Below are 26482 nucleotides of genomic sequence, written 5' to 3'. Positions count from 1 at the left end.
TAGACTATGTATTTCTCTCTAATCAGACTTTCATATTCACAAAAGGTAGCTTTTATTTTTTTAAGTTGCTTGACAGATTCCTTATTAAATCCCAGGTCTAGAAATTTTCATTGTTGCTCTTGGTATAGCAAAGGAAAAATCAGAACTATAAAACCCATATTAAATTATGACTTTTGTTGCTAAATCATTCAACTTATACATTTAATGTGAACTGACATTATTTCATAGTCACAATAGCACTTACTTTTATTGCCTGTAGCAGTTGGGAATTGCATGGAATCATGCTAATTGTGACAGAGATATTACATGGAATAAGCATGTGATTCCAATTTAGTTCACAGACAACAGGTGCCCACATACAAATATAACCACCACCCAGATGGCAGACTTGTCAATTTTGGTAGAAGCACCCAAAGTGAAAGAGGGAAGACTCAGCTCCTCCCTACATTTTCCTTCAAATCAAAATTAAGACAGAGAGAAGAGCAAGGCAGGAGGAAGGAACTGCAGTATCAGAATTTATATCTTAGCTGAGACTTTGTCAATGCCAATATTCTGAAGAATTAATGTATGATGCAAAATTAGATGTGTACAATTATTACAAATGATAAAATAAAATGTGTACTTCCAGTTTCCAAAACTGTCAGCTTGGCATTTTTATTACTATAAAAATGCTCTATAGAATTGGAAACAAGAATACGAATGTATGACAACCATGGGTATTAATAATCATTTCAGAAACTAAACATCAGAAAACGGTATCCCATGCTATAAAAACATACTTGAGGTATATTTATGATTTCTAACTTTAAAATAATATGTTTTAAAAAAGAATAAACTCAAAAAAGCCATACATCAAATTGGTTCACAAATGAAGATTGATCCATAGAGCAATTTTGATGCTTTGACAAGCAAAAACCATGGCACAATGTATACTGACTAGGCAAAGAAGCTACATTACATTATTTTGCTATTTAAACATAAAAATAATCCACAATTTCCTTAAAAACAAGTATTAGCTACAGAGGAGAGAAAATAGTAGGTCTATGGGTATAACGCATATTTGCTACCATAGCAACAGAGCTTCTGTTCCTGCCCACTGAATTCATATCCTGCTGACATTAATCAGAAATGTCCATTTGTGCCAAATTAATGCCATATCACAGACGTTTGGGGATATACATTCTTGACAGAACCAGGAGCTTTTCACATTCCACAAGGGATAAATTCAGTCTTCACTATATGAAGCTCTTATTCCAATTTAAAAGCTAAAGTTGTGCTGAGTCACACTATCCGTAGATAACAGCAGTCTCTACAGTCTCTAAAAGCACAGGTTATCTGAAGACACCACTAACAGCCCTTACCTCCATGGTCACATTCTATATACTCACCAGTACTGCCTTGAGGATTCTCACACATTTCACAATAAGGTAACATTGAATTATTGATATATGTGCAGAAACTACACTGCCAGCCCTCTACAGGAAAGGCTGGGGTGGTTGACTGGGCCTTGGCCTCCTGGACACTTTCCATGAGTGGAGTTCTGATTTGCCTGGACTGGGATGGTGTCTCTTCCGAGGGACTGCAGTGGTCATCCGAGGCGGCCAATTTCAATCTTTTAGTTTCAGTTTCAACACCACTTTCATAATCGATGGTATCTCCTGCAGCTGTTTTTGTAGGGTCTGATGACACTACAGTATTTTCCTCCTGGAATCTCTTTGATTTATCACAGGAAGTCATCAACCGTCTTTTTTTAGGTTGTGGTAAAAAAAATGATCGAATATCATGCTGTTTTTCTTTTTCGAACTATGAAAAGCAAACAGTAGTTATCAAAGTAAGAAGCAATCTAATATGTTCTTCTTACATAAAAGAGCTTAACAAAATATTTTAATTAACCATATTGCCTTATCCTTTAAATACCTTTTGGAAATGCATTCATTATGCTCTGACTCTTCATATATACATACATATATATATGTAAAACATATCCATGTACTTCCTGTGTCTAACTTTTTTATTAGCACTTATTGTGTGCCAAGCATTTTACATATATTAACTCATTTAATCCTCATGTCAGCTCTGTGAGGTCAATACTATTATTATTATCACATTTTGAAGGAGGAAACTGCAGCTTTAGAGAGGTAAGATAACTTGGTTAGAGCGGTTATATAATAAAAATATACTTAATACATTACCCTAAATGTATGTCAGGGGAAAAAAGGCAATTGTGTATTCAAACATTTCAGGACAATCAAGGACCTAAAAAAATGCTTTCACACCCAAACTATAAACACAATGTTCATACATAATGTTATTCATATGAAAATGTTTTCTTGACCAAGAAGCATCTTGACCAGGAAGCTGTTAATTAGGCTGGGTGCGGTGGCTCATGCCCATAATCCTAGTACTTTGGGAGGCTGAGATGGCAGGATTGCCTGAGCCCAGGAGTTCAAGACCAGCTTGGGCAATATGGTGAAACCCTGTTGCTACAAAAAAAAAAGAAAAAAAAAAAACCAAACAAACCCCAAAACAAAAATTAGCCAGGAGTGGTGGCGTGCACCTGTAGTCCCAGCTACTTGGGGAGCTGAGGTGGGAAGAATGCTGGAGCCTGAGAGGTTGAGGCTACAGTGAACTGTGACTGTGCCACTGCACTTCAGCTGAGGCAAGAGAGTGAGACCCTGGGAAAAAAAGAAAAGAAAACAAAACAACAACAACAAAAAACCTGTTAATTAGGACAGTTTCTTTAGTAGACACATTTTAATAATAACCTTGTTTTCAAGAAATGTTTTTTTTTTAAGAACAGCTATACCATTGCATGTTTTTCATCTTTTCAATGTGTGAATCTCAGTTTCCTAGTTACAGAAAGTAGGATGCCTGTCTCCATGGTTTATTAGCTACAGTGAGGGTAAATAAAAGGATTTAGTTTTAGAGGTGGAGTTGGGAGTCATGTTAGAAACATGCTGTGGCCGAATATATTTTCAATGATGGTCACACCAATTCTTATGTCATTTCACATGCTCTTCTTACAATGTGACACTGACATGCCTCCATTGAGAGGTGGGATCTATGTTCTTCTTCCTTGAACCTGAGTAGACCTTTGTAACTGTCTCACCCAACAGAATGCAGTTAAAATAATGCTGTGTGACTTCTTTTTTTTTTTTTTTTTTTTTTTTTGAGGCAGAGTTTTTCGCTCTTGTCACCCAGGCTAGAGTACAATGGTGCAATCTTGGTTCACTGCAACCTCCGCCTCCCAGGTTCAAGCAATTCTCCTGCCTCAGCCTCCCAAAAGTAGCTGAGATTACAGGCGTTCACCACTACGCCCAGCTAATTTTTGTATTTTTAGTAGAGACGGGGTTTCATCATGTTGGCCCTGGTCTTGAATTCCTGACCTGAGGTGATTCACCCGCCCTGGGCCCACAAAGTGCTGGGATTATAGGCATGAGCCACCATGCCCAGCCGATGCTGTGTGACTTCTGAGGCTAGGTCATTGAAGGTAATATGGCTTCAACTTGGCTGGCCCTCTGTTACTCCCTTTCTTTCTCTCTTGGGACACTTGCCTTGGGAACCTAGACACCATTGGTGTGAGGAAACCCAGGCCACATGGAGAAATCCTGCAGTGTTCCAGTTGACAGCCCCAGAAAAGCTCCCAGGTGACAGCACCAACTGCCAGACACATGAGTGAACAAGCCTTCAGAGAAGGTATCAGCCCCTAGCGTGGGTGTCTTCCAGCAAAGGCCACAGTCATCATGGAGGAGACATGTCATCCCTGTTGTACCCTGGTTGAATCCTGCACCCAGAGAAACTATAAGAAATAATACATGGCTATTGTTGTCTTAAAACACTAAGTTTTGGAGCAATTTGTTATGCAGTAATAGATAACTAAGACAGACCCTGTAGATAATGATAGCAAAATACCATATATTGTAAATGATATTTTACAAAGTGAATATTATCTGTACTTCCTAGTGGTACTGTATGAGAAAGAATTAGAAAATTCATAAAAACAGAAAGATTAGTGGTTACCAGAGGCTGGAGGGGAAGGGAAAATGGAGAGTGATTGCTAAATAATTATAGGCTCTCTGGGGTAATGGAAAATTTTTGGAAATACTGGTGGTGGGTGCACAACACTGTGAATGTAATGCCACTAACTGTACACTTAAAAATGGTTAAAATGGCAAATTTTATGTTACCACAGTATAAAAATTCAAAAAAAAAAAAAAAAAGGAAGCGAAAAAATAAGGAAGGAAAATTTAGGCTGTTTCCTTATTTGTAAAATTTTTTTTTTTTTTTTTTTTTTTTTTTTTTGAGACGGAGTCTCGCTCTGTCGCCCAGGCTGGAGTGCAGTGGCCGGATCTCAGCTCACTGCAAGCTCCGCCTCCCGGGTTTACGCCATTCTCTCGCCTCAGCCTCCCGAGTAGCTGGGACTACAGGCGCCCGCCATCTCGCCCGGCTAATTTTTTGTATATTTTAGTAGAGACGGGGTTTCACCATGTTAGCCAGGATGGTCTCGATTTCCTGACCTCGTGATCCGCCCGTCTCGGCCTCCCAAAGTGCTGGGATTACAGGCTTGAGCCACCGCGCCCGGCCCCTTATTTGTAAAATTAAAACATGTTATCATAGGGAAAAAATCTCTTCCCTACCCCACTACTCCAAATAATGTAGAACTCTTATTTTGCATGGCTAATTTATACATTCTCAAATACTATAAAAAGTTATCTAATTAGTTGTGAAATATACAGAATTCAGATAAATATAAAGAATGAAATCATTAACCACGAGACATGATTTTTAAAACAATGCATAAGGGAAATTAAAGAAAGGGTCGGCCAGACGTAGTGGCTCATGCTTGTAATCCCAGCACTTTGGGAAGCTGAGGCGGGCAGATCACGAGGTCAGGAGTTCGAGACCTGGCCAACATGATGAAACCCTGTCTCTACTAATAATACAAAATTAGCTGGGCGTGGTGGCATGTACCGGTAGTCCCAGCTACATGGGAGACTGAGGCAGAAGAATCGCTTGAACCTGGGAGGTGGAGGTTGCATAAGCCAACACCGCACCACTGCACTCCAGCCTGGGTGACAGAGCGAGACTCCACGTCAAAAAAAAAAAAAAAAAAAGGGTGGAGGAAAGCAGAGAGATTAATAGACTGCTGAAGTTGGTGTTTTAAAAAAAAGGTAACAGGCTGAGTGCAGTGACTCATGTCTGTAGTCCAGTACATTGGGAAGCCAAGACAGGAGGATTGTTTGATGCAAGGAGTTCAAGACCAGCCTTGACAACATAGCAAGATCCTGTCTCTACAAACAACAGAAAAATTAGCTAGGTGTGGTGGTATGCGCCTGTAGTCCTAGCTACTTAGTAGTCCTAGCTACTTAGGAGGCTGAGCAAGGAGGATTGCTTGAGTCCAGGAGTCCCAGTCTGGGCAACATGGCAAGATCCTGTCTCTTAAAAACAAAAAAGGTAACAAAGAAACAAAAAGAATTAAACATTTAAAGAAAATATTCTATTCTATACAATAAAACTGCAAAGAGAGCTTGCAGAATTTTGAAAATACTAGCAAATGTTCAGCAAACATGAACAAATTCTATCAGCTATTTCTAGTTAAACCATACTGTATTTCCAAGACAGGTAAACTTTCTGTCCTTGCCTATCTAGAAATGAGTTGATTTTGTCTTCATCCTTATTCAGTAGTTTTGCTGGGCATATGATTCTCCTCGAATCCTTCCTTTCTGAGACAGGGTCTTGCTCTGTCACCCAGGTTGGAGTGCAGTGATGCAATTATAGCTCACTGGAGTCTTGACCTCCTGGATTCAAGTGATCCTCCTGCCTCAGCCTCCCAACTAGCTGGGACTGCAGGAGCATGCCACCATGCCTGGCTAATTTTTGTATTTTTTGCAGAGGCTGAGTTTCAACACGTTGCCCAGGCTAGTCTTGAACTGCTGAGCTCAAGTAATCCACCTGTCTTGGCCTCCCAAAGTGGTGTAATTACAGGCGTGAGCCACCATTTAAATCCTTAAAGGCACTGTTCTGTTTCTTTCAACATCTGTTGATGCTGAAGATGTTGTTTCTTGGTAGGCTGCACATTTTTGCTTTCTTTTAGGGCTCTTCAGGAACTTTTATTTTTGGTGTTTTAAAATTTCACAGTGATCTACCTCTATATAATCTATATTTATGTGCCTTTAAAAATTCTGCTCAGCACCGAAGATACCTTATTTTGAATACTACTATCTTTAGCTCTTGAAAATTTTTATTATTCTTTGATAGTTCCTTTCTCTTAATTTTCTCTTTTCCTGGCATTCCTATTAGTAGAATGTTAGACTTATACATTTATGTCTTATCTTTTACTATATTTTCCTTCTTTTTGTCTTTTTACCCTGTAAACTCTTAGTTTTCCTCCACTTATCTTTCAACCCTTATTATTTTAGTTTGGCAGTCATATTTTTACCATCTAAAAGTTCCTTGTTATTCTCTATTTTTTTTAAACCATATTCTCATTTTATTTTTATGGGCAATATAATCTCAAATTGAAACTACTACTTAAGAGTTTTTTTTAAAAATTATCTTCAGGATCAATCTGTGTATTAGTTTACTTTTGCTTACCTTTTTCATGCTATAGATTTTCTCTTCAAATGTCTAATGACCCTTGATTGTCCCTTCCTTGAGGGATGAATGGGGGGAGAGGGTTTCCTGAGAACTCAGGACACATGGGGCTATCAGCAAGATCTGATGGGACATGCTGATTGAACATGAGGGGTGAGGAAGATGCAGGGGCCTAGAGTAATCCTCAGACTCCTAGATTTTTGACTTATAACATGGTAGGGATGATATTTTCAGTTACTGCAATAGAAAATACAGAAAGATAAATAGGTTCATTAGAAGACCAAAAAACAAGAGATAAGGAAACAAGTTCACTTTTAGAAATGTATGAGAACTAGTGGTACTGGGGTAGAGGATTCCAGGAAGCAGGTTTGGAGTCCATAAGAGAGTCAACTGAGGCCAGGCATGGTGGCTCATGCCTGTAATCCCAGCACTTTGGGAGGGTGAGGTGGGCAAATCACTTGAGGTCAGGAGTTCCAGACCAGCCTAGACAACATGGAGAAACTCCAGCTCTACAAAAAACACAAAAAGTAGCTGCGCGTGGTGCGCACGCCTGTAATTCCAGCTTCTTGGGAGGCTGAGGCATGATAATCACTTGAACCTGGGAAGCAGAGGTTGCAGTGAGCCAAGTTGTGCCACTGAACTCCAGCCTGGGTGACAGAGCGAGACTCTGTCTCCAAAAAAAAAAAAAAAAGGAAGAGAGAGAGAATTGGATTTAGGTATCGGAGAACAATCATGGACATGCAGGTGGATAAAATCATAAAAGTGTATGTCATGCCACATACAGGGAGTTCAATAAAGAAAAGGTAAAAAGGACAGAAAACAAGGGAACAAAATTAATGGTCGAATGAGTAAAAGATATCCAGAAGAAAACTCAAAGCAGAAAATCAGAAGGGTGATGGCTTTAGTGTGTTTTGGTTTCCCATTCATTATAGTCGATGCTCAGTAGGTACTTTCTTTTATAATTTTTTTTTTTAAAGAGATGGGGTCTCATTGTTACCCAGATGGGGCTCAAACTCCTAGGGCACAAGCAATCCTCCTGCCTCAGCATCCTAAGTAGCTGGGACCTACAGGCGTACCACTGCACCTGGCTTTCAGTAGGTACTTCCTTTTTTTTTTTGGAGACAATCTTGCTCTGTCGCCCAGGCTGGAGTGCAGTAGTGTGATCTCAGCTCACTGCAAGCTCTGCCTCCTGGGTTCACGCCATTCTCCTGCCTTAGCCTCCCGAGTAGCTAGGACTACAGGCGCCCGCCACCATGCCTGGCTAATTTTTTGTATTTTTAGTAGAGACAGGTTTTACCGTGTTAGCCAGGATGGTCTCCATCTCCTGACCTCATGATCCGCCCACCTCGGCCTCCCAAAGTGCTCAGGAGGTACTTTCTTTCAATCAGATTAACTTGTGTCCTTCCGTCCTGGGAAGTTTTCTTAAATTATTTTTTTCTTCCTCTATCTTATCTTTCTAGACCTCCTATTAAGAAAAAAGTTTCTGAACAGATTATTTAATTTTCTTCACTTTTTCTATATCTTTGTTCTACTTCTGGGTAATTTCTTCATTATCCTTCTTTCTTTCCTTATTTAATTAATAATTTCTGGTATTAAAGTTTTAAGCTCTAAGAGCTTGTTGCATTCTCTGATTTTTCCTTTTTCTTATTCTTGCTTCATAAGCACAATATTTTTACTTCTCTGTGGCTATTGATGGTAGTTTTTTTGTTTTGTTTTTACATTTTCTTCAGCTCATTACATTGTCTCTGTTGCTTTTGTGTCTCATTCTTGGCTTGGATGTTTGTTTTGGTTTCTGTTTTTCACATGAGAGGTTATCCTCAATGCCTGGTGGCCTTTTGTTATCAACTAATATTTAATAAGATGCTAAAATGCCATCAGGAGTTCCACATGGGAGACTTCACTGTAGAGTCATTACCGACTCTTTTATGATCTCCTTCAGTCTCCACAAGTTTTTGCTTGATCTAGTCAGTTTCTCCACAAACTCCACAGACGACACAATGTTAGCTACCACTCACGGAGCTGGTCAGAGAAAGGTGCTAAAGAGACCAGGCGTGGTGTCTCTCGCCTGTAATCCCAGCACTTTGGGAGGCCAAGGTGGGTGGATCACGAGGTCAGGATTTCAAGATCAGCCTGGCCAAGATGGTGAAACCCCGTCTCTATTAAAAATACAAAAATTCGCCGTGCATGGTGTCGGGTGCCTGTAATCCCAGCTACTCGGGAGGCTGAGGCAGGGAACCCAGCACGCAGAGGTTGCAGTGAGCCGAGATTGTGCCACTGCACTCCAGCCTGGGCGACAGAGTGAGACTCCGTCTAAAAAACAAACAAACAAACAAACAAACAAAAACTTACCATTAATTAAGGAATCTTTCTTAATCTGCTTGTTTTCAATTTAATGCCTTAACCATAACCTCAACCACCTCTCTTCCTATACTTAAAAAAAATTTTTTTTTCTCTCTGAAGCAGGGTCTCTCACTTTGTCACCAAGGCTGGAGTACAGTAGTGCGATCACAGCTCACTGCAGCCTTAGCCTTCCGGGCTCAAGAGATCCTCTTGCCTCAGCCTCCTGAGTAGCTGCGACTATAGGTGCGTGTTGCCATGCCTGGTTAACTTTTGTTGTTGTTGTTTAGACAAGGGTCTCCCTATGTTGCCTGGGCTGGTCTTGAACTCCTGGGCCGGGCTCAAGCGATCCTTCTGCCTTAGGCTCCCAAAGTGCTGGAATTGAAAGCATGAGCCACCATGCCCGGCCTTAAATTTTTTTTTCTTAAGAAGAGCAAATAAAACAAACTGATGTCAGGATAGCTATATATATAAGATATATTAATAGTCCACTGTCATCTATACTGAATAATGTTTAAAAAATACTTGAATCTTTTGTCCTATTCTATATTTTAAAGAATCTGTTTCTTTAATGACCTATATCTCCATTTCCCCACCAAAAAAAAAAACCAATTGCAACATTTGTTAAAACAAATGTTTTAACAAAACAACAAAACAGAACAAAGAAGGCTGAGTGTGGTGGCTCATGCCTGTAATCCCAGCACTCTGGGAGGCCAAGGCAGGCAGATCACTTGATCTGGTCAAACAGATCAAACCAGCCTGGACAACATGTCAAAACCCCATCTCTGCTAAAAACACAAAAATTAGCCAGGTGTGAGGGCTCACACCTATAATCTCAGCACATTGAGAGGCCAAGGTGGCCAGATCACTTGAGGTCAGGAGTTTGAAACCAGCCTCGCCAAGACAGTGAAACGCGGTCTCTACTAAAAATACAAAAAAATTAGTGATGCATGGTGGTGGGTGCTTGTAATCCCAGCTACTTGGGAGGCTGAGGCACGAGAATCACTTGACTCTAGGAAGTGGAGGTTAGTTACAATGAGCTGAGATTGCGCCATTGCCCTCCAGCCTAGATGGCAGAGCATACTCCATCTAAAAAATAAACAAACAAACAAGCAAAACAACTAAAGAAACCTCCCCCGCAAAAAAAGAATTCTCAGGGCCTTCAAATACCAGCTTTACAGTTGATCTTCTTAACTAAGCTATTTAATTAAGCTATTTTAAAAATAACTTATTTTACTATTTAAGCAATGACTTATTTGGGAAAATAGCATTTGAGAATTCTCATTATGTGCTGAAGGCAGGTTGAGAGGTAAGGTTAGCAGTGACTGACAGTATGAGAAATTGATGCATACTTCTGCCATTATGGTATGCATCATACCATAATTGATGCATACTTCTGCCATTAACAGTAATTGATGCATACTTACAACATACAAGTAATCGATGCATACTTCTGCCATTAACAGTGCATGGGAGTAATCAGTATAGCTGATGTTCTAAAACAGAACATTCCACTTGGGTAATAAAATTGAGGCTTTAGTACATAAAATCCAGAAAACAAGGGAAAGGGTAGAAAGGAAATCATTTTAATAATATTGTGAACCAAAAGATACTCTTAAGAATACAATGTTAGCAAAAGGAGAGGACAAGATTAGCTATGGCTAATGTTATGATGGCTAAACTGAACAATGATGAATGCTGTCACAGGAAGTAAACCTTACATGTTAGGGTCCTGGCCACAGGGCTGCCATAAGCTGGAAGGCCTAAAATGAGTAAGGATTTCCTACTAGGTAATCAGTGAGAAACTTGATCCATGTCATCAATTGTGCTTTCTGATCGTAGCCTCTGGGCAATCAGCAGGAAGTTGGTTGATGAGGTCTCTTTGACATTTAGCAGCTATGACTAATAGAAAAACAAGTGAGAAAATCTCTTTGATATATTCTAAAGATAATTATACCTGCTGGATGGAAACAAAGAGGGGCTCCTGGTTTACTGAAAATGATTTTTTGTTTTGTTTATTTGAGACAGAATCTCACTCTGTTGCCCAGGCTGGAGTGAAATGGCACAATCTGCCGGGCGCGGTGGCTCAAGCCTGTAATCCCAGCACTTTGGGAGGCCGAGACGGGCGGATCACAAGGTCAGGAGATCGAGACCACCCTGGCTAATACGGTGAAACCCCGTCTCTACTAAAGAATACAAAAAACTAGCCGGGCGACGAGGCGGGCGCCTGTAGTCCCAGCTACTCGGGAGGCTGAGGCAGGAGAATGGCGTGAACCCGGGAGGCGGAGCTTGCAGTGAGCTGAGATCCGGCCACTGCACTCCAGCCTGGGCGACAGAGCCAGACTCCGTCTCAAAAAAAAAAAAAAAAAAAAAAGAAATGGCACAATCTTGGTTGGCTCACTGCAATCTCTGCCTCCCTGGTTTAAGTGATTCTTGTGCCTCAGTCTCCTGAGTAGCTGGGACTACAAGCATGTGCCACCATGCCTGGCTAATTTTTTGTTTGTTTTTTTTTTTTTTTTTTTTTTTTTTTGAGACGAAGTCTCGCTCTGTCTCCCGGGCTGGAGTGCAGTGGCTGGATCTCAGCTCACTGCAAGCTCCGCCTCCCGGCTTTACGCCATTCTCCTGCCTCAGCCTCCCAAGTAGCTGGGACTACAGGCGTCCGCCACCACGCCCGGCTAGTTTTTTGTATTTTTTAGTAGAGACAGAGGCCGGGTGCTGTGGCTTACACAGTAATCCCAGCACTTTGGGAGGCTGAGGTGGGCGGATCACCTGAGGTCGGGAGTTTGAGACCAGCCTGACCAACATAGAGAAACCCCATCTCTACTAAAAATACAAACATAGCCGGGCATGGTGGCACATGCCTGTAATCCCAGCTACTCGGGAAGCTGAGGCAGGAGAATCACTTGAACCTGGGTGGTGGAGGTTGCGGTGAGCCAAGATCGCATCATTGCACTCCAGCCTGGGCAACAAGATTGAAACTCCGTCTAAAAACAACAACAACAACAACAACAAAACCCGAAAAGAAACAGGGTTTCACCACGTTGGGCAGGCTGGTCTTGAACTCCTGAGCTCAGGCAGTTCACCTACCTCAGCCTCCCAAAATGCTAGGATTATAGGTGCCAGGCCTGAATATGAGTTCTGAATTTGGAGTCTATGGGCTTCTCACAAGACCCTGGATGGTCTTCTGTGAGCTTGGGAAGCCCCTGAAATTGTCATTTTTCTGCATTGTGTGTGTTTTGTGGGGAGCAGTTCTTTACTGTCTCCATAGTCTCAAAAATTCAGGACCCACCAAAGGCTGGGTCCAAGAGAGTAGAATAAAACATCTGAAGATGCACTTGTGGTTTTAACAGCCCCATTTCTTTTGATTTCTTCTTTTTTTTTTTTTTTTGAGACAGAGTCTCGCTCTGTTGCTCAGGCTGGAGTGCAATGGTGTGATCTCAGCTCACCGCAACTTCTGCCTCCCAGGTTCAAGCCATTCTTCTGCCTCAGCCTCCCAAGTAGCTGGGATTACAGGTGCCCGCCACCATGCCCCGCTAATTTTTTGCATTTTTAGTAGAGACAGGGTTTCACCATGTTGGCCACGCTACTCTCGAACTCCTGACCTCAGGTGATCCGCCTGCCTTGGCTTCCCAAAGTGCTGGGCTTACAGGTTTGAGCCATCGCACCAGCCCTAATAGCTTCATTTCTTTCCTTAATTTTCTGCACATAAAGAGGGATTGATAATTTATATGTGAATATACACACGGGTGGTGACACTCTTTTTAAGGAGAAGCAAATACATGAACTCTCTTACATAATTCATGAGAATCCCTCTGGCCTCTTTGAAATAATAATTTTTATAAACTGAAGAATGCCAGCACAGAGTGCTGTGCAGGCACAAAATGTGCTAGCTGAGCTCATCTGTCTGTCACTGTAACTGGAGTTTGGATAATTTCTCATAAGACAGCAAATGACAAGTAGGGTCACACAATCAAAAAGAGGGAAACTGTTGATAAGGTAAGTAGAAAAAAGCACATGGATTTGAATGGCTAGGAAATTACTATACTGGCAGGACCCAACGGTCACATAGGTCAGTTTAAAACAAAACACATTATCCTTGATTTTTTTTTTTTTTGAGATGGAATTTTGCTCTTGTTGCCCAGGCTGGAGTGCAATGGAACAATCTCAGCTCACTGCAACCTCCGCCTCCCAGGTTCAGGCGATTCTCCTGCCTCAGCCTTCCGAGTAGCTGGGATTACAGGCACCTGCCACCAAGCCCGGCTAATTTTTTGTATTTTTAGTAGAGATGAGGTTTCACCATATTGGCCAGGTTGGTCTCAAACTCCTGACCTCAGGTGAACCACCCACCTCAGCCTCCCAAAGTGCTGGGATTACAGGCATGAGCCACCACGCCCGGCCATCCTTGATGTTTTGAGACAGAGACATATTACCATCAACTCATGGAGACTCAAGCAGGTATTGGGAACATGTCTGGTTTATAAAAGAAAAAGGTGACCTTAAATAAGATACTAATTTGTAGATACAGATATCAAATATAAATATCTGTAAGATGCTTCTAATGACTTTTCTTTTGTCCTTGTTAATTTTTCATAAAGTGTTCTGTTTTAGTAGAGCTGGCAACACTGCTACAGCTGTTAGTAGATTCACTGATTAAAGAATTTGGGGAAAAGGTAGTAAGAAATAACTGCAAACAGAATGCTTCCCCCAAAAATGCATATTTTCCAAAAATGTTAGATTCATCAATAACACGACTCCCTGCTCCTTAGAGGAGGAAGAGTGATCTAAGCCTATGGTAAGTTTTATCACAAAACTTATGAGGAAAATATAATTACAACAACATGCCCATGTCATAAGGAAAGTGGAAGATAGAAGAACATGTTCCTCTCTTCAGTTATACAGCTGAAACTCAGTTATTGTGTTCCTGTCTTTTGTTCAATATTGTTTTTGAAAAACAAAAGAAAAATACTGCTTTTGGTGAGAAGTACTGGGAATACAAACTGCAAAATGCTTAAGATGGCAAAAACGCACGTTTTAATCTGGAAAGTTCAGAGTACTAATCTATTTGCCCTGTTTTTCACCATAGCAAACTACTGGTCTTTACAGACAAATCCCCTGGCCATGATGATAGGATTAAGTCAGTTATTAGAACTGCAGGAGAGGGGAAAAAAAAATCTAGTAAAACTCATAAAAAATAAAGCACTTCAAAGCTTGGTGCTATACCAGGGAAGCACAGGCTACCAACAAAAGCACTGATGTCAGGTTTAATAGACTTTGATCAAAGGGCAGCTCTGGTAGGAACCATTACTGCCTCATGTCATTTGGCTCCTGTTCCTGAAAAAATTAATAAACCTGTTTTACAAATGGGTGATTGGGACATCATGCTGGTCTCTTGAACCATAGAGGATTGATGATTGGAACTGGAACTAAACAGCCCTCATGAGCATTTGTAAACAAGTGAACAAGAGTCTGTTTTCAAAGGAGATAGAGTGACACAAGTAGGGTTTTAATCATCTAACTGAAAAAATAGATTTAAATTATTCTAAGAAAGAAATGACTGTTTTTTTTTCAGATTTTCCAAAATGTTTATTCCCATACAGCTGAATAAAATACTGACAATATCCACTCTTAGGCACAACTAGTGTTTCCCTGCAGGTAGACAGAAAAAAAAACACACAAAATAAAACACATTTTGATTTTTTAAAAAAACCCAAAGTAGTAAAAAATAAAGTGCTACTACTACTTATTATTATTTTTTTTAGAGACATGGTCTTAGCCAGGTGTGGTGTCCCATGAAGTGGGAGGTTAGACTCCTGTACATATCTCTAGGAAAGAGGCTGAATGCAGGTGGATGAGCAGCAACAGCCTGCAGGCCCCACTTCCACGTCAACTCACTTCCATGACACCTCTAAAATTCCAGTCCGCTACCAGAAGCGGCACTGCACCTCCCTAAGAAGGAGGTCCTGAGGGGAGGGGCTGGTCGCCATGTTTGCTGTTTGCACCTTAGCCTTTCCAGTCTTCCCGCTTTGGACAGTCCAAGTGGAATGGAGTGTGGAGGGTAGAAGGGATCCCCCAGCACAGCACAGCTGCTCTACCAAAACATGGCCAGACTGCTTTCTTTAAGTGACTCCCCAAACCCATTCCTCCTCACTGGACAGAACCTCCCAACCGGGTCACCAGCTACCTCCTTCAGGAGCCTCTGGACCAGTAATAGGCCTGTACCTCCCTGGGAGGAAGCTCCAGAGGGCGGGATAGGCTGCCATCTTTGTGTTTCGCGGATTCACTGGTGATACCTCTAGGTACTGGAAAATCCGAGGTGACTAGGGACTGGAGGGGCCCTCAGCATACTTCAGTAGCCCTACGGAAAACTGGCCAGACTGTTACATGGGTGCCCATTCCCATATCTGCTCATTGGGTAGGTCTTCCAAGCCTGGGGCTCTAGCCATCCCCCACCAGAGCCATCGAGCCAGTAGATGCCAAGCCAGTAGCTGCTCAGCAACTCCCTGTACAGAGCCTCCAGGCCCAAAAGTATAAAAGCCCTGGGAGACAACATAGGCAATACCATTCTGGACAAAGGAATGGGCAAAGTTCTCATGACAACACCAAAAGCAATCTTAACAAAAGCAAAAGTTGACAAGTGGGATCTAATTAAACTTAAGAGCTTCTGCATAGCAAAATAAACTATCAACAGAGTAAACAGACAACTTACAGAAAGGAATAAAGTATTTGCAAATTATGCACCTGACAAAGGTCTAATATCCAGCATCTATACGAAACTTAAACAAATTTACAAGAGAAAAACAAAAACTTCCATTAAAAAGTGGGCGAAGGGCCCAGTGTGGTGGCTCATAGCTATAATCTCAGCACTGTGGGAGGCTGAGATGGGTGGATCACCTGAGGTCAGTAATTTTAGACTAGCCTGGCCAAAATTGTGAAACGCTATCTTTACAAAAAATACAAAAATTAGCTGAGCATGGTGGCATGTACCTGTAGTACCAGCTACTTGGGAGGCTGAGGCATGAGATTTACTTGAACCCGGGAGCCGGAGGCTGCAGTGAGCCAAGATTGTACTACCGCACTCCAGCCTGGGTGACAGAGCGAGACTCTGTCTCAACAACAACAACAACAACAACAACAAAAAAGTGGGCAAAGGAAATGAACAGACACTTCTCAAAAGAAGACATATATGCAGCCAACAAGTATATGAAGAAAAGTTCAATATTACTGATCACTAGAGAAATGCAAATCAAAACCACAGTGAGATACCATCTCACACCAGTCAGAATGGCTATTATTAAAAAGCGAAAAAAATAACAGATGTGGGCAAGGTTGCAGAGAAAAGGGAACACATACACTGTTGGTGGGAGTGTAAATTAGTTCAACCATTGTGGAAAGCAGTATGGCAGTTCTTCAAAGGGCTAAAAGTAGAAGAACTATCATTCGACCCAGCAATCCCATTACTGGTTATATACTCAGAGGAATAGAAATCATTCTACCATAAAGACACATGCACAGGAATGTTCACTGTAGCACTATTCACAATAGCAAAGACATGAAATCAACAGACATACATGTTGATGACAGGTTAAAGAAAGAAAATGTGGTACTTATACATCATGGAATACCATGTAGCCATAAAAAAGAATGATATCATGTCTTTTGTGGGAACATGGATGGAGCTAAAGGCTATTATCCTTAGCAAACTAATGCAAGAACAGAAAAGCAAATACCACATGTTCTCACTTATAAATGTGATATGGTTTGGCTGTGTCGCCACCCAAATCTCAATTTGAATTGCATCTCACAGAATTTCCACATGTTGTGGGAGGGACCTAGGGGAATGTAATTGAATCATGGGAGCCAGTCTTTCCTGCACTAGTCTAGTGATAGCAAGTGAGTCTCATGAGATCTGATGGGTTTATCATGGGTTTCCACTTTTGCTTCCTTCTCATTTTCTCTTGCCGCTGCCATATAAGAAGTGTCTTTCGCTGCCTGCCGTGATTCTGAGGCCTCCCCAGTCATGTGGAACGTTAAGTCAAATTAAATCTCTTTTTCTTCCCAGTCTCAAGTATGCCTTTATCAGCAGCATGAAAACGGACTAATACAGTAAACCGGTACCAGTAGAGTGGGGTGTTGCTGACAAGATACCTGAAAATGTGGAAGTGACTTTGGAACTGGGTAACAGGCAGAGACTGGAGCAGTTTGAAGGGCTTAGAAAAAGACAAGAAAATGTGGGAAAGTTTAGAACTTCCTAGAGACTTGTTGAATGGCTGTGCCCAAAATGCTGATAGCAATATGGACAATAAAATCCAGGCTGAGGTGATCTCAGATGGGGATGAGGAATTTGTTGGGAACTGGAGCAAAGGTGACTCTTGTTATGTTTTAGCAGAGACTGGCAGCATTTTGCCCCCACCCTAGAGATTTATGGAACTTTCAACTTGAGAGAGATGATTTAGGGTATCTGGCAGAAGAAATTTCTAAGGAGCAAAGCATTCAAGAGGTGACTTGGGTGCTGTTAAAGGCATTCAGTTTTATAAGGGAAGCAGAGCATAGAAGTTTGGAAAATTTGCAGCCTATGTGACAGAAAACAAAACTTATTGGGAGAAATTCAAGCCAGCTGTAGAAATTTGCATAAGTAGCAAGAAGCCTAATGTTAATCCCCAAAACCATGGGGAAAATGTCTCTAGGGCATGTCACAGACCTTCATGGTAGTCCCTCCCATCACAGGTCAGGAGGCCCAGGAGGAAAAAGTGGTTTCATGGGCCAGGTCCAGGGTCCCTGTGCTGTGTGCACCCTAGGGACTTGGTTCCCTGTATCCCAGCTGCTCTGGCCATGGCTGAAAGGGGCCAATGTACAGCTTGGGGTGTGGCTTCAGAGGATGGAAGCCCCAAGCCTTGGCAGCTTCCATGTGGTGTTGAGCCTGTGGGTGCACAGAAGTCAAGAATTGAAGTTTGGGAACCTCCACCTGGATTTCAGAAGATGTATGGAAACAACTGGATGCCTATGCAAAAGTTTGCAGTAGGAGTGGGGCCCTCTTGGAGAGCCTCTGCTAGGGCAGTGCGGAAGGGAAATGTGGGATTGGAGCTTTCACACAGAGTCCCAACTAGGGAACTGCCTAGTGGAGCTGTGAAAAGAGGGCCACTGTCCTCCAGACCCCAGAATGGTAGATCCACTGACAGCTTGCACCATGCTCCTGGAGAAGCCGTAGACAGTCAATGCCAGTTTGTGAAAGCAACCATGAGGGAAGCTGTACCCTACAAAGCCACAAGGGCAGAGTTGCCCAAAACCATTGGAACCTACCTTTTGTATCAGTGTGACCTGGATATGAGACCTGGAGTTGAAAGAGATCTTTTTGGAGCTTTAAAATTTGACTGCCTCACTGAATTTCAGACTTGCATGGGCCCTGTATCCCCTTTGTTTTGGCCAATTTCTCCCATTTGGAACAGCTGTATATAACCTGTACCCCCACTGTATCTAGGAAGTAACTAGCTTGCTTCTGATTTTACAGGCTCATCGGCAGAAGGGACTTCCCTTGTCTCAGATGAGACTCTGGACTGTGGACTTCTGGGTTAATGCTGAAATGAATTAAGATGTTGGGGGACTTTTGGGAAGGCATATTGGTTTTGAAATGTGAGGCCATAAGATTTGGAGGGGGCCAGGGGCGGAATGATATAGTTTGGCTGTGTCTCCACCCAAATCTCAACTTGAACTGTATCTCCCAGAATTCCCATGTGTTGTGGGAGGGACACAGCGGGAGGTAATTGAATCATGGGGGCTGGTCTTTCCTGTGCTATTCTTGTGATAGTGAATAAGTCTCGTGAGATCTGATGGTTTTATCAGGGGTTTCCACTTTTGCTTCCTTCTCATTTTCTCTTGCTGCCACCATGTAAGAAGTGCCTTTCACCTCCTGCCATGATTCTGAGGCCTCCTCAGCCTTGTGAAACTGTGATTCCAATTAAACCTCTTTTTCCGCTGGACACGATGGCTTACACCTGTAATCCTAGCACTTTGGGAGGCTGAGGTGGGCAGGTGGGCAGATCACGAGGTCAGGAGTTTGAGGCCAGCCTGGCCAACATGGTGAAACCCCGTCTTTACTAAAAATACAAAAATTAGCTGGGCTTGGTGGTGCGCGCCTGTAGTCCCAGCTTCTCGGGAGTCTGAGGCAAGAGAATTGCTTGAAGCCAGGAGGTGGAGGTTGCACTGAGCCTAGATCGTGCCACTACGCTCCAGCCTGGCAACAGAGCAGGACTGCGTCTCAAAAAAACAAAAAAAACCAAAAAAACCCCTTTTTCTTCCCAGTCTTGGGTATGTCTTTATCAGCAGCATGAAAATGGACTAATACAAAATGGGAGCTAAATAATGAGAACTTATGAACACAAAGAAGGAAACAACAGATACTAGGGTCTACTTGAGGGGGGAGGTTGCGTGAAGGAGAGGAGCAGAAAAGATAACTATTGGGTACTGCGCTTAATACCTGGGTGATGAAATAATATGTATAACAAACCCCTGTGACACATGTTTACCTATGTAACACCCCTTCCTATGTGCCCCCATAGAAAAAAATCCCATGACATCAAAAGTAGTATAGCTAATGTCTTCGGGAATCGCTGTCTCTTCCAAAACGGACAATGAGAATTTATAGCAAAGTATCATATAACATATAGATGATTAGAATGTAACTCAGGGAGTTAAATTAATCCACTTATGTCTAGTGTTTACCTATGTACCATCATTTATCTTTAAGCTCTAGGGCTGAGCTCCAAATGACTCTTGGACAACAGCTGAGGTTCAGAGACACCTCAAACTCAAGATGTCCTGAGTGAACCCTTCACCTCTGTCCTTAAGCCAGCTCGCAATCTTTTGGCTCTTCACTCCTCATCCAAATTAACTATAAAGTCCTCTGCATGGAATCTCCAGTTTTAGACTAAACTGGATCTCTTTCCACTGTTTCAATTTGTCCTCTCCTTATCTACCTGCATGCTGTTGGCTGTGGTGTTTTCCCTAAGTGCCTGCTTCAATCCCTTCTACTCTTTCCGCACTGCTATTAGATAAGATTCCACTCAGGTCTCATTTTATTGATTCTACTGCTGAAATGTCTGGCATTTTTTGCCTCTCTATTGTCACTACTACTGTTAGGAATTTAGGGTGGTTATAGTGCCTCAAAGCCCCTCTAGGAATCCTTGACAAAGGAGCTTTATACATACTAATAGCCTCATGAATAAAAAGGAACTGGCTTTATTAATAGACCTGTAAGTGCCTGATAGCACCAAAGTAAAATTCTGGTAAAAGGTATACTGAAGAACCCAGCTAGAACCCAAGGTCCAAACTAGACTTCCTAACTTGTCAGCACAGATCTAGCAGCAGAAGAGGTGCTAGGGCCTGCCAACGCAGGCTTGTTTGCTGTGCTCACTCACAGTGGAGGCAGAAAGCAAAGGAAAGGTATGCCTCCTGGGGCAACAGCAACTCACCTACCTTGAACTGTGACCCAACCAAGTTCTCAGGCTCTAAAAAATCAGGGGGAGAAAGCCCAGACAGGCAGTGGGGAGAGAGAGAGAGATCCCTTCACCATAGGCTGAAACTAGATGAGAAACTATACTATGCTTAACAATGGAGATACAGACACATTCTGAGAAATGTGTCTTTAGGTGATTTTGCAGTTGTGCCAACATCACAGAGTGTACTTCACAAACCTAGATGGTATAGCATACTATACACCTAGACTACCTGGCATAGCCTATTACTCCTAGACTACAAACCTGTACAGCAGTTACAGTACTGAATACTACAGGAAATTGTATCACATCGTGAGTATTTGTGTATCTAAACATAGAAAGGGTAATGCACTGTGCTACCATGTTACTATGGCTACAACCTCACCAGGTGATAGGAACTTTTCAGCTCCATTATAACCTTGTGAGACTTCCATTGTATGTGATCGTAGACGACCAAAACATCATTATGTGGTGTATGACTGTAATCCATTCCCCAAGTAGCACTGCCTCCAAGAACTTCTGTCTCTTCACTCTTCCATTTGTTTTCCACCCTACCATTGGGATTATCTTTTGAAGACAGAAATCTGATCATGATATTTATCTGCTTAAAAACCTCTCATGACACTACATACTTCCAGAATCAGGTCTCACTTTTTGGCATGGCAAGTGTGAATTCCTCTCCAACTGGTTACTGCCAAAGTTTTAGGCTTCCTCTCCTTCAACTCACTTCTCATGAGCCCTAAGCTCACATATTTGTGCAGATTTCACATTCTCAGAACAATTAATATTTGTTCATATCTCTGTGCTTTTAGGCATGTTTTTGGTGTTCCCTCTGCCTGAAATTGGACCTACTGCCTTTGAATTCATCCTTCAAAATTCAGCTCAGATATTTCCTAAGGGAAACTTTCTCAAATGCTCCAGGTAGTTATTTATTCTGTCCTGTGTTCCTAGGGCCTGACTTACATGTCTCTATTTTCATATCTATCATATTGCATTAAAATGATTTGTTTACAATTGTTGTTTCCCAACTAAAAAGTAAACTCCACAGGAAAGTTAACTATTTTCCTTATCTTTGCATTCTCAAAATTTAGCATATAGTTTTTTTAAAAAAAAACAGCTGTGGACGGGTGTGGTGGCTCACACCTGTAATCCCAGCTAGTTGGGAGGCTGAGGCAGGAGAATCATTTTTTTTTTTTTTTTTTTGAGACGGAGTCTTGCTCTGCCACCCAGGCTGGAGTGCAGTGGCCGGCTCTCAGCTCACTGCAAGCTCCGCCTCCCGGGTTCACGCCATTCTCCTGTCTCAGCCTCCCGAGTAGCTGGGACTTCAGGCGCCCGCCTCGTCGCCCGGCTAGTTTTTTGTATTTTTTAGTAGAGACGGGGTTTCACCGTATTAGCCAGGATGGTCTCGATCTCCTGACCTCGTGATCCGCCCGTCTCGGCCTCCCAAAGTGCTGGGATTACAGGCTTGAGCCACCGCGCCCGGCCAGGAGAATCATTTGAACCTGGGAGGTGGAGGTTGCAGTGAGCCAAGATCATGCCACTGCACTCTAGCCTGGGCAAGAGTGAGACTCAGTCTTGAAAAAAATAAAACAAAAAACAACTTTATTGAGATGTAATCCATATACCATAAAATTCACCCTTTTAAAGTGTCCAGTTCAATGATTTTAGTATATTCAGACTTTATTAATTGTAGAACATTTTCTTTTTTCTTTTTTTTTTTTTCTTTGAGACAGAGTCTCGCTCTGTTGCCCAGGCTGGAGTACAGTGGCATGATCTGGGCTCACTGCAACCTCCGCCTCCTGGGTTCACACCATTCTCCTGCCTCAGCCTCCCAAGCAGCTGGGACTACAAGCACCCGCTGCCACACCTAGCTAATTTTTTTGTATTTTTAGTAGAGATGGGATTTCACCATGTTGGCCAGGCTGGTCTTGGTATCCTGACCTGGTGATCTCCCTGCCTCGGCCTCCCAAGGTGCTGGGATTACAGGCGTGAGCCACCACATCCGGCCATAGGACATTTTCATTACCCTCAGAAAGAAACCCTATACTCATTAGGCAATGTTAAATAAGATGTATGTGAAGCCATTGTTTTAGTCTGAGCTCCTACACTAGGACCCAAAAGACCAGAGCAAACCAGGATGGAGTAACACATGCCAGGTGCCACTTAATCAAACTGAACTTAAAAACAGGGCAGTTTAAAAAAAAACAAAACAACACACACACACACACACACACACACACCCACACACACACCCAGGAGATTCACAGCAATCAAAAGGGGCCCAGTCAACCTGAACCAGCATGATGAGGAAGTCCTCTCTGCTTTACCCCTACAAGGAAAATAACTTTTAAACCATTAATCTGCCTTTTCTTCCTTGTTTCTGCTTTCTTTTCTGTTCCCTGTTTCTCCTTTTCTGCCTGTAAAACTCACCCACTCTGCTCTGCTCAGCTTAGTGAAGCATCATTCTAGTTCATAAATGGGATGCTGCCCAATTCATGACTTGCTAATAAAAGCCAATCAGGGCCAGGTGCAGTGGCTAACACCTATAATCCCAACAGTTTGAAAGGTTCAGGCAGGAGGATTGCTTGAGCTGAGGAATTTGATACCAGCCTGAGCAACATAAGGAGACCCCTATCTCTACAAAAAATAAAAAATTAACTTGGCATGGTGGCATGATGATAGTCCTGGCTACTTGGGAGGCTGAGGCAGGAGGATCACTGGAGCCCAGGATTTTGAGGATGCAGTGAACTATGACCTCTTCACTGAACAATCCTGGGCAACAGAGTGAGAATCTGTCTCTTAAAAACAAAAGCAACCCTCCTCAAACAAAAAAACCCAATCAGATATTTAAAAGTCAATTCGTTAACATTTTGTTCTTTTGTTTTGTTTTGTTTTTTTGTTTTTGAGACAGGGTCTTACTCTGTCACCCAGGCTGGAGTGCAGTGGAGAAATCATGGCTCACTACAGACTTGACCTGGGCTCAGGTGATCCTCTCACCTCAGCCTCCTGAGTAGCTGGGACTACAGGTATGTGCCACCACGCCCACCTAATTTTTGTATTTTTTGTAAAGACAGGGTTTTGCCATGTTTTCCAGGCTAAATTCTGTTCTTTGACAGCAGTCACTGTCCATCCTCTCCTCGAATCTCTTGGCAAGTACTAGTCTACTTTGTGTCTCTACAGATTTGCCTATTCTGGCTAATCTGAATAAAAAGAGCTACACAAGAAGTGGCCTGTCCTGCTTCTTTCACTTAACACATTTTCAGGGTTCATCCATGTCATCCATGGTGTAGTATGTGTCTTTCTGTTTGTTTGTTTTTGAGACAGTGTCTCACTCTGTTGCCCAGGCTGGAGTGCAGTGGTGCAAACTCAGCTCACTGCAACCTCCGCCTCCCGGGTTCAAGTAGTTCTCCTGCCTCAGCCTCCTGAGTAGCTGGGATTACAGGCGCACGCCCAGCTAATTTTGTAATTTTAGTAGAGAAGGGGTTTCTCCCTGTTGGTCAGGCTGGCCTTGAACTCCCGACCTCAGGTGATCTGCCTGCCTCAGTCTCCCAAAGTGATGGGATTACAGGTGTGAGTCACCAGGCCCAACGCATGTATACTTTTTAAAGCCAAATAATATTCCACTGTATGTGTCAGAGGCATTTGAACGAGAGCAACTCCATCTTGAATAGGGGCAGGGTAAAATGAGGCTGAGACCTGCTGGGTTGCATTTCAAGGATGTTAGGCATTCTTAGTCATAGAATGAGACAGGAGCCTGGCAGGACTGGTTTCGCAACACACAAGTCTTTTCCCAAAGACCCTGCTGAAAACACAGGATGCAATAAAGAAGCCAGCCAAGACCCACCAAAACCAAGATGGTAATGAAAGAGACCTCTGGTCATCCTCACAGCTCATTATATGCTAATTATAATGCATTCGTATGCTAAAAGATATTCCCACCAGCACCAAAAGAGTTTACAAATGCCACTGAAACATCTGGAAGTTACTCTATATGGTCTAAAAAGGGGAGGAACCTTCAGTTCCAGGAACTTGCAACCCTGGAAAACTCATGACTAATCCACCCCTTGTTTGGCATATAATCAAGATATACCATAAGTATACTCAGTCAAGCAGCCCATGCCACAGCTCTGCCTATAGAGTAGCCATTCTTTAGTTTCTTTACTTATCTAATAAACATCATTTCACTTTACTTTGTAGACTCACCCTGAATTCCTTCTTGCATGAGATCCAATAACCTTCTCTCTTAAGGTCTGGATTGAGACCTCTTTCTGGTAACATAGGGATTAACCACATTTTATTTACCCATTCATCAATTTATGAACATTTGGACTGGTCCTACTTTTTTTGGCTACTATGAATCATGCTGCCATAATGTCCATGTCCAAATTTTTGTGTAGACAGATGTTCTCAATTCCCTTGGAAGTACAATTGCTGGGTCATATGGTAACTCTATGTCTAACATGTTGAGGAACTCCCAGATGGTTTTACAAAATGGCTGCATCATTTTACATTTCTACCAACAATGTATGAGTCTTCTAATTTCTCTACATCATAGACAATACTTGTCTTTTTTATTTTAGTCATCCTAAATTTAGTCATCCTGGGTGTGACGTGGCATCTCATTGTGGTTTTGACTTGTATTTCATATAATCTTAATAAATGCTTATATAATGAATGATTTTTGAATGTCCTGTATGTGGCTCACATCCTAGAAACCTGGCTAAACCAAACTGAAGTTTTTCAATGTTGTATTCATTCCACGCACATTTGTTGAAGTCCCACGATATGTTAACTCTAATGCACCTAGTATAGAGTGGCAAAGTTATGAGAACAGACCTTGGAGCAGAAAGGTCTGGCACTTTCTGCCCCAGCTGTGCCACTTATTGGCTGTATGACCTTGGGCAGATTATGTAACTTTTCTCAGATTTAGTGAGGCAAGTTAACAGTATCTTCCTCATGATGCTGCTCTGAAGGTTAAATAAGATCATGAGCCTGGAGTGGTAGCTCATATCTGTAATCCCAACACTTTGGGAGGCTGAGGTGGGAGGATTGCTTGAGCCTAGGAGTTTGATACCAGCCTGGACAACATGGTGAGATTCCCATCTTTATTTAAATAAGTTTATTTTTAAAAGAAAGATCCTGAATATTAAGGGCTTAGCACAATGGCTGCAAGAAATAACAACTCAATAGATGTTAGTCATTATTATTGAGTGTATTAAAGTCATAAAAGTAAATAAGACAAATGTCTAATAATAACATAATGTTATGTAAGCTATTGAGACAAGTGAGGTAAAAAGGTTCCCTGGAGAATCTCCAACCTGCCTGGGCACTGGGAGGATGGGGTGGAGCCTTGGGGAGTTAGCACTCATTGCAGGAAGGAGGAGCCTGGCCTCTCCTCTTCCCGGGTGGTAACGGGGGATTCAATCCATGAAAAGTGAAGCCTGCTAGCAGGACTCTTGCTTTGCTGAGAGTCCCTGCTTCCCTTTTTTCCCTTTTCACACAATAAATGCTGCCCTTCTCACCCTACAATGTATCCACATGCCTAAATTATCCTGGTCGTGTGACAAGAACCCAGATTTTCCTACAACACGACAGAGACATTTGTATGTCTCTATCTGTAACCATGAGGCTACCCTCATGTCCTTATTAATTAGGCTATTATGCAGACTAATTACATAATAACTACAAAGTTCTCCGAATTCCTAAAATATATATTAAATAAATATTTAAGATGTATTACCCTAAGAAACCAGTTCTTTACCATATTCAGAAAGAAGAGATTTTGGACAAGAGGGACTTAGAGTTCACGAATGCCATAGCTCCTGTGGTGAACTTTCTTTTTGCTGTTACCATTTATTCAATTGGACAATATGCAGGAAAAAAAGGTTTTTTTTAATACGTGAGACATTTTTAATTTGTACTTTTTACCACAACAAAGCAAACATTTCATACAATGTTGGCATTTAATAAAAAATGCGGTTTCTTTTTGAATTTTGAGAACTTTGTTTTGTCTTTGTTTTTGAGACAGGGTCTCACTGTGTTGCCCAGGCTGGAGTACAGTG

The 26482-nt window shown here is 42.1% G+C and overlaps 1 protein-coding gene across 1 annotated transcript in view; it reads right to left on the bottom strand.

The window, feature by feature from the left end:
* ZRANB3 (zinc finger RANBP2-type containing 3) overlaps nucleotides 1-26482 on the bottom strand; it is a 324081-nt gene that overhangs the window by 29635 nt on the left and 267964 nt on the right. The window contains exon 13 of the mRNA XM_033231677.1: nucleotides 1389-1803. Coding sequence (XP_033087568.1) covers nucleotides 1389-1803 — 415 coding nt within the window. The remainder of the gene's footprint in view (nucleotides 1-1388; nucleotides 1804-26482) is intronic.

This window comes from Trachypithecus francoisi, unplaced genomic scaffold (assembly GCF_009764315.1).
Source record: "Trachypithecus francoisi isolate TF-2019V2 unplaced genomic scaffold, Tfra_2.0 Lachesis_group13, whole genome shotgun sequence".
NCBI classification, from domain to species: domain Eukaryota; kingdom Metazoa; phylum Chordata; class Mammalia; order Primates; family Cercopithecidae; genus Trachypithecus; species Trachypithecus francoisi.
Note: the sequence above shows the minus strand (reverse complement) of the source record. Positions and strands in the feature narration are given on the sequence as shown.